Source organism: Callithrix jacchus, chromosome 19 (genome assembly GCF_049354715.1).
Source record: "Callithrix jacchus isolate 240 chromosome 19, calJac240_pri, whole genome shotgun sequence".
Classification (NCBI taxonomy): Eukaryota; Metazoa; Chordata; class Mammalia; order Primates; family Cebidae; genus Callithrix; species Callithrix jacchus.
In genome coordinates this window covers 34,562,908-34,577,378 of record NC_133520.1, presented here as the reverse complement: position 1 = coordinate 34,577,378, position 14,471 = coordinate 34,562,908, and the positions used below count along the sequence as shown (strand labels likewise).

Genomic DNA, 14,471 nt, shown 5'->3' with positions numbered 1-14,471 from the left:
CATGTATATATATGTAGAGATGTGTGTGTGTCTGTGTGTGTGCGCGTGGGTGTGGGTATTCTTCTGAATGTTTTTCTAGGTGCAATTTTGTTCCAACTGAAGAAGACTTTTATGCCAAACCACAAAGAGGTGGTTTTCAGCCTCCATATTAAGGGGATCCTGGGAAAACCACATGAAGAAACTGAAAGGCTCAAAACATTAAACAGACCACTGCATTAAGTGTGCCATGCACATTAAACGGGCCATTTACTTGACTGCAGGTCTGTATTATTTGAATAGAGTTGTTAACTGCCCTAAATGCATGTTTTTTTATGAGGCCACCTTTCTGCAGATTTCCATGTGTATACCATTTTTCCTCAACATGGACTTGGTATTTTGTTACAGCTAATATACCTCACACATGACAAGTTAATCTATATTCTCTACCATGCTACCAACAGATGCTTCCACAGTAATGATGGCTGGCATTGATCAGACATTTCTCTGAGTCAGGCATGAAGCCTGGCATTGAGATGTGGAGCAGTGGGGTGATTTTGCCCCCCAGGGAACACCTGCCATGTCTGGAGACATTTTTGGTTGACACAGCTTGGAGGTATTACTGGCATACAGTGGGCAAAGGCCAAGGAAGCTGCTAAACATCCTAGAATGCACAGGACAGCTCCTACAACAAAGAATCCCCCAGTTCAAAGTGCCAATAATACTGCGATTGAGGAAATCGTGCTTAGAGACTAGAGAGAGAAAAATTAATGATAAAAAAACACTTCCAGCCAGGCACAGTAACTCATACCTGTAATATCCAGTACTTTGGGAGGCCAACGTGAGTGGATCATTTGAACTCAGGAATTCAAGACCAGCCTGGCCAACATAGGGAAACCCTATCTTTACTAAAAATACAAAAAATAGCCAGGCATGGTGGCACACGCCTGTGGTCCCAGCTACTCGGGAGGCTGAGGTGGGAGGATCATCTGAGCCCAGAGGGCAGCGGTTGCAGTGAGCCCTGATTTTGCCACTGCACTTCAACCTGGGTGACAGAGCAAGATCCTGTCTCAAAAACAAAAACAGAAACAAAAAAAAACCACTTTGGTTTTCGTGTACAAGATGCAACCCACAAAAAAGCCACAAATCCACACCTTATTTCTCTGGGGTGATGTTAACACTAGATTTGGATTATCAGAAGGAAGTTAGAGATTAGAGGGAGAAAGGTTGTTTTCTCAGATGAGACCTTTGCCTTGGGCCCTTCAAACCATGGCCTTAAACCTTACTTGTCATAGTTGTCTGGGTCAAGGGGACGGTAGGTAACTTTGTAGCACTCAATTCTCTTCAGGAAGTCCTCCATCACGTTCTCCCTGTTCCTTTCAGGGTAGTCAGGGCTGGACACCTTAACCTCCTAAAATCACAGCAACAGTAAAGGCCTCGTCAGAGGTGTGCCCTTAATAGCCCTCCTACAAATAGCCACTGCTATAAAAAGAAAAAGAACCCCATAAAAGTCGTCTTTCACTGGAACATTGGCACTCCACTCATTGAGTACCCCCTCCCCCATCCTGTGACCCTGGCAACCAAAAAAGTAGAGACAACTGGGGAGTCATGTGCCTGCACTTGGCTGCAGGACAGAGGCAGTCACGCAGCTGAAGCTGCTCCTGGGCCCCAATCCCTCTATGTACTTTCCTGAGGAAACAGAATAGGCTCCAGTGTTTCCCCATTACCACTCGGAATAGGGTGCATGACCCCAGTGCCTGACTTGGGACCAGATGCCTCTTCCTCAGATGATCCCAAATTCCAATTGCTGAGAGAGCACCTGCATGAGACCGTGTATGGTTATCTACTCAGCCTAGCAGAGCACAACCCATCCAATGTGGACTGTCTTATGCTGTGACCCCACAGGGCATGAGGAGCTCGATGTATAGAACACTGACTGGAACACTGGACAATTGCTGAGGAGATAAGCTTCCTGTAGGTAAGTCCCGAAATGAAGAGTCTGATTCATTCCTTTTTTTTTTTTTTTTTTGAGACAGGTTCTTATTCCGTCACCCAGGCTGGACTACAGTGGCACAACCACAGCTCACTGTAGCCTTGACCTCCCAGGCTCAGGTTATCCTCCCACCTTAGCCTCCCAAGTAGCTAGCTGAGATTATAGGGATGTGCCATCACACCCAGCTAATTTTTGTGGTTTTTGTAGAGACAAGGTTTTGCCCATGTTACCCAGCCTGGGCCTTGAACTCCTAGGCTCAAGCAATCCACCTACCTCAGCCTCCCAAAGTGTTGAGACTACAGGCATGAGCCAATAAGCCCAGCTGATTTATTCCAACATCTAGTCTCAGCATCCAGATAATATGCAGAACACAGGGCCGAGACTCCTACAACCTAAACCCTGGTCTCCATTCAACAGATAATTCTTACTTGATTCCCTAAAACCTCAGTTTCCTTTCCCAAGAGAAGAGTATAGAAGTACCAGATCAGACAGAAAAGATCTCTTTGAGATGTTAAACATGGCCATTTCTCTCTTTCATTACCCCAAACACCCCTTCCCCACAGAGAACACACACACACACAGACACACACACAGACACACACACACAGAGATGCACACACAGACACACACACAGACACACAGACACACACACAGACACACACACATGTAGCACAAAAGGTGAAGAGGAGGTGATGTGTAGGGTGTCACCCACCAGAATATTGGCAGCAATGACATCAGGATCATCACAGACAGATTCCACAAAGAACACCTGGCCGTGGGGAGAAGGCAGTTATACACAAGTCAAAAATGCCAAGCTGTCAATTAAGAGCACGTGCTCATCTACCCGACCCAGCCACCACATCTCCCAGGATTTTCTTCATGAAAGTGGCCTTCAAGTCCTCCTCATAGCTCTTACCGCATCCCCTGAGCCTTAAATATACATACAGGCTAAAGGTCTGAGAAAGGACCTGAAAGAAAACACTCAAGGACTGGGGGTATGCTCTGAGAGAAGAGGTTCAGATATCCCATCCTGCCCTCACCCACTAGAGTGAAAGAGATCGATGCCCCCAGCCTGACTCCCCACCTCTACTCATCCTTTTTCCCCCAGCATGGAGTCAGATCCCACCTTGAAGGCATTCTGTTCAGCAAAATTCAAAATCATATCCCTCCTCTCCCGGGTGGTATTGGTAGCGTCAAACACCTGTGAAGAACGCACACAAGGTAAATGAGCAGGAACAGAGAAATGGAACCCCACCAGGGCAGACTCAAGGTGGGGCTGGGTAGCCAGGCTGCTGCCAGGGTGGGGACCAGGAAGAAGAAGAAACAGATAAAGCTTACCGCAATCTGACCATTCTCCTCGGTGAGATACGCCTTAACGTCTTCCAGCGCCACCAGAGCACACTGTCTGCCAGGAGAGCAAATGAAACCAGCAAGGAGAGCTAAGCTCAAACACAGTGAGAGACACAGACATTCGGGTGGCTACAGGAGTCATATCCCTACCCACTTAGTTTCCCACTGCCGAAAACCTTCCTCTAACTAGATCTTTCCGCTTACTCACTGAGGGCTTTCACACCATCCTATAACCCCTTCCTGCCCCTGCCCCGATGCACAGATCTTATCCCTCTTTAGACTTCTCCTACAAGCACACAGGTATCACCCTGAGTCCTGTTCTTCTGCCCACCCAAGCCTAAGGTCACTTGCCCATCAGGTAACTTACACTTAACTTCCCCATAGATATTTACTGAGATGAAACCAAACCTTGTCACACTGAGACTCACAACAGCCAAGAAAGAGCTGACCTGGAGATCAGGCCTTAACCAAGACTCACTTGCGGATCTTCATGGCCTCCTCATTGTCATGCCGAAAGAAGTCGTAGGACTTATAGGACTTGACAGCTTCACGCCGATACACCCCAAGATTAAACACTGCAGAAGACACCCAAATCCTTCAGCAGCAAAACAATATGATGGCCCCACCAAATGGGACTTCTTGCTTGGCCTAATGTCGGAGTGGCCAAGGGGATGAAACAAGCAGCATGGCAGCTTGGAAGAAGCATCGGATTAAGAGTCAAAAGAGTTGGGTTCAAGCCCTGACTTTCTAGACCTTGGACAAGTCTTAAGCTGTCTGAGGTTTCCATTTCCTCAGCCACTCTATTTCGCAGCAACACTGATAGGGTTGGATAACATACATGTAAGACCTCTGAAAATGTACAGCCCTATGCTCTTCTACATCTTAATAGTCCTATCAAAGGCATTCTCTCAAAACTAGGCCAATCCACCCACGCCAGAAGGAGACAAGTCTGGGAACAGAATAACTCCAGTAAACCAGAAAGCAACTGCTATTTCTTCCAGAAGCACCCTATAGCATTGATGCCAGGAAGAGTAAGTCTCCCAGAGACCTGTGAGGCCCAGGAAGTAATAAATTCCCTTCCTGAGGAATGAGCCACACTTACCTTTGGTGGGCACTCCAATCCAGTTGAGGTAGCGTGTTAGTTTCTTGGACACGTAGGTTTTTCCCCGGGCTGGCAAACCAATCATAACGATGAGAGTCGGGGAGTTGGTCATGTAGGAGGCCCATGCTAGAAAGAAATGAAACAAAATAAAATGAAATGACTAGGGGCCTACTAAGGTTTACACACTGAGCTACGAACTTCATAGGCAATCTCATTTTATCTTCATAAACCTCTAGAAAAGCAAAGGTTCAGGAAGTCTGGGAAGACAAATAAGGAGATATCAGGCAGACCTCCTGAAACAGTTAAAGAATTGAGCGGAAAATACCCAAACCACGACACGTCTCTTCTTCATGTCTGAGGTCTTCACTGAGATACCCAAGGTGGAAAGAGGGGAAAAGTGGCAAGGATAAGAAAGAAAGTAATCATGATGGGGCTGGACATGATAGCTCGTGCCTGTAATCCCAGTTACTTGGGAGGCTGAGGTGGGAGGATCACTGGAGGCCAGGAGTTCAAGATAAACCTGGGCAGCAGAGAGACCCTTGACTCTTTATATATACATCCATATATACATATGTACATGTAAATATGTTTATATATTTAACTTAGCCAGGTATGGTGGTGTGCACCTGTAGTCTCAGCTACTCAGGAGGATTGCTTGAGCTCAGGAGTTCAAGGTTGCAGTGAGCCATGATCAGATCATTGCACTCCAACCTGGGCAACAGAGCAAGACTTTGTCTCAAAAAAAGAAAGAAAAAAAAAACATTGACATCCTCCTTAACATAAGAATGCCTGGCAATATAAAAATGATATAGCTGTGAAGGAAGGTCTAATGCTTGGAGATTCTACCAGTGCAGAACTGAGCAGGCTCCTATAGTAGGTCCAACAGAGATTCTGTCTCCAGTATCCCACTCATCCCTTCAGAACCATGCAGGAGAATTAGCTTGTCCACTGCAGAAAGCTTTGCCTCAAGCTGTTTTGGCCTTTGCACTCAGGCCATGAGCTCCTCTTTAAGCTAGAATTTCATAGTAAGACTGAGTTGGGAAAGCCTACTTGATACACATTCTTTTTTTTTTTTTTTTTTTTTTTTGCAATGTTAATTCACTTTATTTTTCTTGTATAAAAATACTATGTTGTAGCCACAGCTGGAGCTTGGGTCCTCTGCACGGAGACTCTGGTGTGGGTCTTGACAAGGTGGTCAGTGAATTCCTGATAGGGAGACTTGGTGAGCACAGTCTCCTTCCAGAGATCAGGGGTCAGGTAGCTGTAAGTCTTAGAGATGGCATCAAAGGTGGCCTTGGCAAAGTTGCCCAAGGTGGCAGTGCAGCCCCTAGCTGAGGTGTAGCAGTCATCGATACCAGCCATCATAAGCAACTTCTTGGGCACAGGTGCTGAGACGATGCCAGTACCCCTGGGCGCGGGGATGAGATGCACCAGCACAGAACCACAGCGGCCTGTCACCTTGCAAGGGACGGTGTGGGGCTTGCCGATCTTGTTCCCCCAGTAGCCTCTGCGCACGGGGACAATGGAGAGCTTGGCCAGGATGATGGCCCCACGGATGGCAGTGGCCACCTCCTTGGAACACTTAACACCCAGACCGACGTGACCATTGTAGTCCCCAATAGCAACAAACGCCTTGAACCTGGTGCGCTGGCCAGCACGGGTCTGCTTCTGTACCGGCATAATCTTCAAAACCTCATCCTTGAGAGAGGCCCCCGGGAAAAAGTCAATGATCTCAGATTCCTTGATGGGTAGAGAGAAAAGATAGGTCTCCTCCAGAGATTTAAACTTCATGTCTTTGACCAGGCGGCCCAACTTGGTGACAAGCATCCACTCCTTATCCTCGGCTTTGCCTCCGCGAGCTCCGCGGCCTCGGCCCCGGCCCCGGATGCCACTGCCGAAACCTCCGCGGAAGCCACCGCGGTTCCCCATCCCCCCATCCCCCCCACCCCCCCACCCCCCCGCGCCACTGCACCGGCGTCATCCGCCATTTGGTGTTTTATTGGAGAAGAAGCGATACACATTCTGAATAGACCTCGGGAAGCTTCAGGGTGGAGCTAGCCCACACAGGGCCATCAGGGCCAACCTGCCAGCATGGATCATGTAAAAGCCAGACAACTGAGAAGCATTAACAGTCCTCAGTTTACCCTTCCTTAGTAAATTAACTTACTTCAGAAATGCTCATTTGCAGAGATAAGTCTCACTGGACAGGCAGGGCAAATGATGTCCAGGGGATAGCTGACCTGTCTAGGGACACATAATGAGTCAAGGGTACAGTTGGCCCTGGAACAGCAATCTTTGTGCTTCCTTGCAGCTTTTCTCCATAAAAAGAGGCTCCTCATCACTTTGCTCATAGGGGCTGGCTCCTCCTGACCCATCCTGCTGCAGAGGAGAGGTGGGAGAAGGACCTGCACTGTTACCAGCCACTGTCCTGGGGCCAAGAACCACACTGAGGTCATCTGGGATGGCTCAGGCTCTACTGGCTCCAATGAGGGAAGGCCCCGCACAGGATAGGGTAAAGGGAAGAAACACCTTCCCCTCCCACTTCCCACTACTGCTTCCCAGAAGGTGCCCTGCAAGTTGCAGCTGCCTCTCTGCCTGGGGCTAAGTGACCTTGTGTGATTAAGAAACTATTCTGTAAGCTGGAGCTACTTTGATGGGAAATACAATACAACTTTCATTTTTTTGAGAAATAAAGGTAAAAAGATCTCAGTGGAGAAATGGGTGGAGGGGCCTAGGGAGAGAACCAACCTCGGAAGGAAGTTTCCTAAGGGTGTTTGGCAAGTACTCAGAGTGACCCTAGTGGTGAGTAGGAAGAAGTGGAGGCCCACACCTGGGGTCAGAGGGTTTGGCTGTTAGCCCTTTACCCACTGTACACATGGAAAGTTCCTGATTCTCAGCAGGAGCCTCTCCAAGGTAGGTAAAAGAGCCACATAAGTGATTTTCAGCTCTGTGCAAATAGGGAGCTCAAAGGCAAGCAAACTACCCTGCAGCCTCAGCTGGCATTAATCCCTGACCACTGACCCCTAACAGGCAGATAGCCTCTGCATGGGATCAGCTGCCTCAGGTTTAAGTAGTAAAATCCCCTGAGTCTTCACTTTCTCCAGCTCAGCTCAACGCCTCCTCTCAATCCTCCACCATTTGGCTCATTACCTTCACTCCTAGGCCTGCTGTGTCCACACCTTCCAGCCCATTAGACACTTCCCCCAAAGGTCCTGTTACCCTCCCTAAAGCTTAAAAGGAACTGATACTTGGGAGCTGCCCTGAAGGCAACCAGGGAACCAGCTGCTCTATGTTTACCCATGTGGACAGAGAATGCAAAGAACAAAAAAGAAACCGTATCCACCAGGGACCTCCCAAGAGCCCTCCAGCAACGCACCTCTCACCTCTTCCTGGAACACGCTCCTGCACACCTCTTACAACCAGGGCTTCTCATTTTCTGGAGTACAAAACTAAACCCCACTTCTTATCTCAAATTGCCACACTGGCAAAAGTAGGAACATTCCGTCCTGCCTGTTAAGAAAACCTGCCACCACCACCTGATTAATTTCAGAGACAATGTAACCCATCTCTTGTCATACAATAGAAAACTACTCAATCCTGAAATTGTCTTCCACCTGCTGTAAGCCAGGTTCAACTACTCTTCTCAGACTTAAACTTATTTTCCCTTCACAAACTTGCTTAGATAAAATGAGGATTTGAGGCCGGGCATGGTAGCTCACACTTGTAATCCCACACTTTGGGAGGTCAAGGTGGGTGGATTGCTTGAACCCATGAGTTTGAGACCAGCTTTGGCAACATGGTGAAACACCATTCTATTAAAAATACAAGTTAGCCAGTCTCAGAACCCAGTCTGAAAACAAACAAATAGATTAAAAAAAAGAATTATTTACAAAAAAAAAAAAAAAAAGAGAGAGGACTTCATAACTTCCCTCATGTAAATGGAAAAACTCAAGCTAAGAGCTTTGCCCATGGACCCACAGTAGACAGTCAAGGTCAGGGCTCTGACCAGTCTCCTGATCTCATGACTGTCCATTCAGTCCCAGCTGCCAGCTCCCGTTCCTCATGTCAGCACTTGACAAAGGTACCCTCACGATAAACCCAACTATGCTCTCCGTCCTAATCCTGAAGGAAGGTCTAGGAGAGCAATGGTTCCCAGCCTTTTGATGACCCAGATCATCTTCTTTTATTGGTTCTAAAGAGAGATAACATTTAGAAATATGCATATTAGCATGTTTCATTAGTGATATTTTACCTTTATTCATCAGAAGTCAGAACTGCTGATTAACTCCTGCCAGTTGACAGGCAGGAAATAACCAAGGTCATACAACTGCAGTCAAACACTAAGAAAGCTCATATTTCAGTTAACCACTAGGCTATAGTTGGCACTGCCCCATTTCCATCAAATATCTTGAAATATTAAAAACAGCTTACAATATAGACCGTTTTAAGAGGGCAAATTAGTAATGCCGATGAACATTTCCAATGTGTCTATCTTTTCTATTTCTGTAGGAAAAGTCGCTGGCACAAATGTGCAAAGGTGTATGTGTAAGAATGGTCACTGCAGCACTCTGTGATGATGAAAAGCTGGAAACAATTTAAATGTCCAACCGCGCAAAGCTGGCGTATCCATACCATGCCGAATGAGGTAAATTTGGATTTACCCACATGAAAAGATTGTTCACAAGACAGTAAGTTATTTAAAAAAAAAAAAGGAAAAGACAGCTGAATAGAATGTGAAGAATATCAACCTACTTTTATTAATAGGATATACCAAAATAAGATGTCTAAAAGAATCATACTTGGAAGAGATAGGAGTTTTTTTTTTTTACTTTTTGCTTTATAAATTCTTTCTGTAGTTTCAGTTTTTTATGAACATACATTGCTTTCATATTTAGGGAAAGATAAATGGAAGAACTTGTCTGTTTCAGAACTACTCAAAAAAAATTTTTAAGAAAAAAAAGCATGTCGATTTCTCCATTTCTGCTTTCATAAGACTTGCAACCAGGCCTCTGAGCACCTTAAAGTCACCTCAGCCGGTAGCCCCTCTTCACCTCATCCCTGGAGCAGCTGAAGTCCCAGTAATGCTCTTTAGGAGGTTTTGACCCCCAAAGTCATTCTTCAGCTCTGAAATCCTTAAGCCCAGCCACTTTCCAGAGTCAAAGTAAGCCAACACAGGTGTAATTAGCAGCAAGGGGACAACAGTTAAGCTAGTAAGAAAGCAGCTGCTGATGTGAACACTAAGCAGCCAGGGGAACCTGCTCCAAAGTGCAGCTCCAGAGGAAAAGGAAGTGAGTGAACACACCCTCAGAACTGTATTTTCCCCTTTGACTATGGCTGCAACAGCCTCACAGCCTGATTGGAAGGTGGAGAGACTGGGGTAAATAAACCATGGTGGCTTCTTCTTCTTTAAGAAAAAGGTGTTTAGAGAAGCTAGAGCTTGGAAAAAAGAGATTAGAGCCCAGAGCAGGAATTTGAGTTTAGAAGACAGGAAAGAAACCAAGGATTACTGTTTCCTTGACTAATTGAAAGCCCTCAAGGCAGATGAACTGCAAAAGAATTAGGAAGGCAGGTAGAAGAGATTCCTACCATGGAGAAAAAAGCAAAGCTAGGACTGACACAGGGCATCATGGAGTCAGAGACTCCCACAATTATCTATTCCACCCCCCAGCCCCCGCTCTCTTTTGGATCAAGCACCCTAGTAACACGAGTGTACCTCCCTTTAAGAGACATGTCCCAGATCCCCAATCTGGGTTACAATATGGTCAAACAAGAGGAGAAAACATTCTTCACTGAAAAAATAATTCTTCCCAAGCCTCTTTTAAATAGTGAGCTTCCAATACACCATCTGAGTGTGGTTCAATATAAACATTACAGGAATAAATGCAACAGGCAGATTGAGTCACCTGGGAAAAATAACACACACTAGCTATATGCCCCACTCTTCGAAGTGCCTACCTTTAGTCATTTAATACTCACGTCACTCTTGGGGGACATACTATTAGTATCCCCACTTTTTAAAAAAGTGAACTGAGGCATGGAGAGGATAAACAACTTGTTCAAGAGCTAAGAAGTCATAAACCCAGGATTCAAACCCAGGCAGTGTGACTCCAGAGGCTACACTCAAACCTCATGCTATACTAGTTATCTCTCATGGGGTATTTTGCCCTTAGCACCTGGCTTCTTGCCCTGGCAGAGAAAAGGAACCCTAATTGTAGACCCTAACTGTGCCAACCCCAGTATCTCATCTAGCCAGCTGCTTCTGTCCAGCAGGCTTCATGGGTGCTAGGTGAAGAGAGATTATCACCATTAATCATGAAACTGACGATGGCATGACATCAAGGTCAAGGCTCTGAGGAATGCTTTGAACATAAGACGAGTCATGGTCTCATGCTGGTTGGTTGGCTGTTTCCACCTGCTGATATATATATATATATATATATATATATATATATATATATCCACTGAAGTGAGAAGAACTAAGAGGATTTCATAGGAAAGGTGCAATCCAGAAGCAGAAGCAAAAGTTAGCATTCCTTGAAGTTCCCCGAAACACATGGAGAACAGCATCCCAGACCTTTTGGGAAGCTATGCAACCTATGAACATGCTTAGAAATACAGATGCATGGGGACAGGAAATGACGCTTCATCTCCCCACAAACCCTCCTGCTGTCTCTAAAAGACAAGCATGGAAATGCTCAGGTGAAAGCTGTCCTCAAATAAATGAGCCTACAGGGAAAATAGTTTACCAAGTACAAAGGCTAACTCTGTAAGAAAGTAAGATGCCCAAGACACTAGGAGAAGCCAAGTGTGTCAGGGCTCATTCCCCCGGGGCCTGTAGGGAATAAAGCCAGGCAGCACTGGTTCCCATCTGCAATTTCTACAATGAAGAGCAGTCTCCCAAAACTTAGCCCAACAGATAAAGCTGCTAACATTACCAGCTCCAAGTAATTCCTGCACCTGCAACTGTGCCTTACTCATCAGGCACAATGATGTTTGTTCTAACTTCCATCAGGAAGCCAGTGTGCAAACATCCCAGGAGACAAAGATTCAGTTTAAGAAAGCAGTAAGAAACTTCTGGGCTACACCAGCAGTCTAGCCCCAAGAACAGACATTTCACTAAGTCTACTTGTTTTAGACAGGACATTCCACCCTGGAGACTTTGTATTAAATTTCCGTGTCAAATAATTATTTATCACTCCCACCAAGCAGCAGAGTCCAGGATTATAACTATATTCCCAAGATAAATGCTGAGAGAGAGAGCAGTCCCTCCTCTTTGCCAGAACTCACAACATTTCTTCTCTGACATTCGAAGATTTGGGGGTTTGCTTTCATAGCTGTTTTTATTCTGTTCTGAGGAAGATGTCCCAGACATGGCAGCTCTTCAGATGTCTGAAAGAGAGAAGTAGAATGTAAAAAAAGGGAAAGGGAAGAAAGAAGACATAACTCAAAAAACTCAGTGCATTGGATTCGCGTGGTATAAGTAAAAGCACCCTGGGCCAAGAGTCAAGTTCAGTCCTGTTAATCCCAGTTAACAGCTACTTCTCTAGCTCTGTTTCCTCACCTATAAAAAGAATTGCACTAGAAACTTACATTTGTATGCTGACTGACAAGTCTACATTTACAGACATTATCTTCTTCAGTCCTTCCAGTAATCTTGTAATTAGGCAGATTTTGCTACCATTATTTCTTCTCCTCATTTTACAGATTGAAAATTTGAGAGTCATCGAATTAAGTGGCATGTTCAAGTTCTTTCAGGGCCTCAGATTCTAGTTTTAAGAATCTGGGCAGAGTAGCAGCAGCAGTTGGGGTGGGGTGGGTTATAAATAGACCAAGTTCATTACCAAGAAAGTAACTCCAATCTAACCTTAGGTCTCAGTTTTGAAAAAAGTGAGGCCGGGTGCTGTGGCTCACACCTGTAATCCCAGAACTCTGGGAGGACGAAGTGGGCAGATCACGAGGTCAAGAGATCGAGACCACCCTGGCCAACATGGTGAAACCCCTGACTCTACTAAAAATACAAAAATTATCGGCGTGGTCTTGCGTGCCTGCAATCCCAGCTACTTGGGAAGCTGAGGCAGGAGAATCGCTTGAACCAGGGAGGCAGAGGTCGCAGTGAGCAGAGATCGCACCACTGCACTCCAGCCTGGCGACAGAGAGAGACAGACTCCGTCTCAAAGAAAAAAGAAAAGAGTGAGAGACGTGGGAAAATCTCGAACATATTCCCTGAAGGAAAAACAGTAACTGAACCCCAAGACAGCCTTAGCACGTCGTTATTTCTACTCTGGTGCATTCTCACGCCATGCTCCGCACTCTCTCCCCAGTTACCCTCGGGACTCAGTCTAAAGAACACCGGAGAGCTGAGGTGGTAAATGACTTCCCCAAGGTCACCTCAGAAAGAGGGGTAAGCCCTGATTCGAATTGGAATGGGAAACCCCTGAGCTCATGCCCCAAACTCAGACAGGAGGGGGCTGGTGAGGACGGAAGGTCCTGCGGCTTCAAGAGCCCTACATGATTCCAACGCTGACCACACAAATCCTCCAACCCAAACACCCGCTGTAGCTGCCGGTCCCAGAACGTCCGCGCTCCCTGCAGTGCCCGGGGACCAGCACCTCGCCCCGCACTTCATCCAGGGGCACGCAGCCCCCTCATCCAGCCCGCTAGACCCTACCCGGCGCTGCGCAGCTGTGGCTCACCCTACGATCTCTCCTATGATCCCTCCCTGCCTTGGCCCCGGCGCCTCCCCAGTAACGCAACCGAACCGACAGCTGGTGGCCGGGGCGGGCGCTCCAGTTGCCGGCAAATCACGTGAGCCCGTCTGGCCCCACCCCTTCGAGCCTAGGTCCTCACCTGGAGAGAATCATCCACCAATCGGGGGCCTGGAGGGCCCGGGGGCGGGGCCAGGTCACAATTGCCTACGAGGGCTCCGGAAGGCGGGTGGAAGTGGGAACCCGAGAGATCACCAGCTCCCGAGTTTCCCAGCGCCGTGGAGCCTGGTGGCATCGTTGCTTAGTAACTAATAGGGCTGGGGGCGGGGTTAATAAAAAGCCCGGCTTTTTTTCTGACTCTCGCGAGAGTGAACTATTCAGTAGGCGCCTTGAGAGGGAGTGTGTACTTTGGATGATGAGAAAGTGTTGCAAGAATTAACGCTCTCATTCCTGAATCCCAGCACAACCTCGTTAGATCCCTAAATGGGAACGTAGGCTTATGAAGATGTTTTTTCTAGAATAAACTACCACAACACTTGAGCTGATTATACCTTAGGGTGTTTACATATCCCTCTCCACAGGTCAGAAGCTGTACCCTAAGAAAATCAACTACTCTCATCTTTGAACCAGAAGCTTCCCTGGACCCACCCATACACCCCAGTGGGCTTCTAACCATTCCTACTTTCCCTCCTACCTGCCCCCAACCCAGGCTGTATCATCTGTGGTGATCGTCTTGAAGAACCAAGGAGGAAAATTGCACCAGAAAAAAAAATTGAGTCATTAAAGGTGTGAAAAGATTACATATAATTTATTCAGAAGCTAAGTGTTTTACAGGAGATGAGTTTGCACCTTCCACGTGAACTACACTTTTCATAGTTGCCCCAGCGGGCCCGTCTGATGCTTGATAAACCCACTCTAGGCAGGTGGGACTTGCTGTCTGGATCCCGGCTGTATAAAGAACAATGAGTATGGATTTCTTGAAAAAGACAAATATAAATTCACGGATGTCTTTATTCCTCCTTCGCCTAGGAATTAAATTCATTCTTCCTAAAGTTCAAATAGTTATCGCCTCTTTGAGGCTTTTACAACTCCCAGAGCGCTCTAGTAGCCCTCTCTGTGTTACAACTCTGTCTTTATTCATTCGCAAGTATTTGTTGAACACTTTTTATTTACGAGGCAAAGTCCTGGGTTCTAGGCATACATGGTTGAAAAGGTACACGTAATCTAGCATTGTCACGTTGCTTTGAAATTCAGTGGCTGTGTGTCTCACACTCCACCCTCTCGCTCAGTCGCAATGAATACTTGTTACACTGAAGGCAGGAATGAAGTCTTCATATTTCTATGC

At 46.6% G+C, this 14,471-nt stretch overlaps 1 protein-coding gene and 1 pseudogene across 29 annotated transcripts in view; both read right to left on the bottom strand.

The window, feature by feature from the left end:
* Positions 1-14,471, bottom strand: part of PFKFB2 (6-phosphofructo-2-kinase/fructose-2,6-biphosphatase 2) — a 47,986-nt gene that overhangs the window by 14,341 nt on the left and 19,174 nt on the right. For 15 of the 29 annotated variants that reach the window (XR_013529867.1, XR_013529869.1, XR_001908320.4 and 12 more), the window contains exons 1-8: positions 13,115-13,184; positions 11,709-11,810; positions 4,422-4,547; positions 3,798-3,894; positions 3,308-3,374; positions 3,096-3,170; positions 2,682-2,738; positions 1,263-1,387 (exon numbers count right to left, since the gene is read on the bottom strand). Coding sequence is in view for 15 of the 29 variants with exons in the window: in XM_008985586.4 (XP_008983834.1) it covers positions 1,263-1,387; positions 2,682-2,738; positions 3,096-3,170; positions 3,308-3,374; positions 3,798-3,894; positions 4,422-4,547; positions 11,709-11,793 (632 nt within the window). In the remaining 14 variants the exon portion in view is untranslated. Of the gene's footprint in view, positions 1-1,262; positions 1,388-2,681; positions 2,739-3,095; positions 3,171-3,307; positions 3,375-3,797; positions 3,895-4,421; positions 4,548-11,708; positions 11,811-12,011; positions 13,185-13,268; positions 13,437-14,471 lie in introns of those variants that run through there. The other 14 variants (XR_013529870.1, XR_013529877.1, XM_078357020.1 and 11 more) reach the window with 4 other exon arrangements.
* Positions 5,528-6,433, bottom strand: LOC108589188 (small ribosomal subunit protein uS5 pseudogene; annotated as a pseudogene).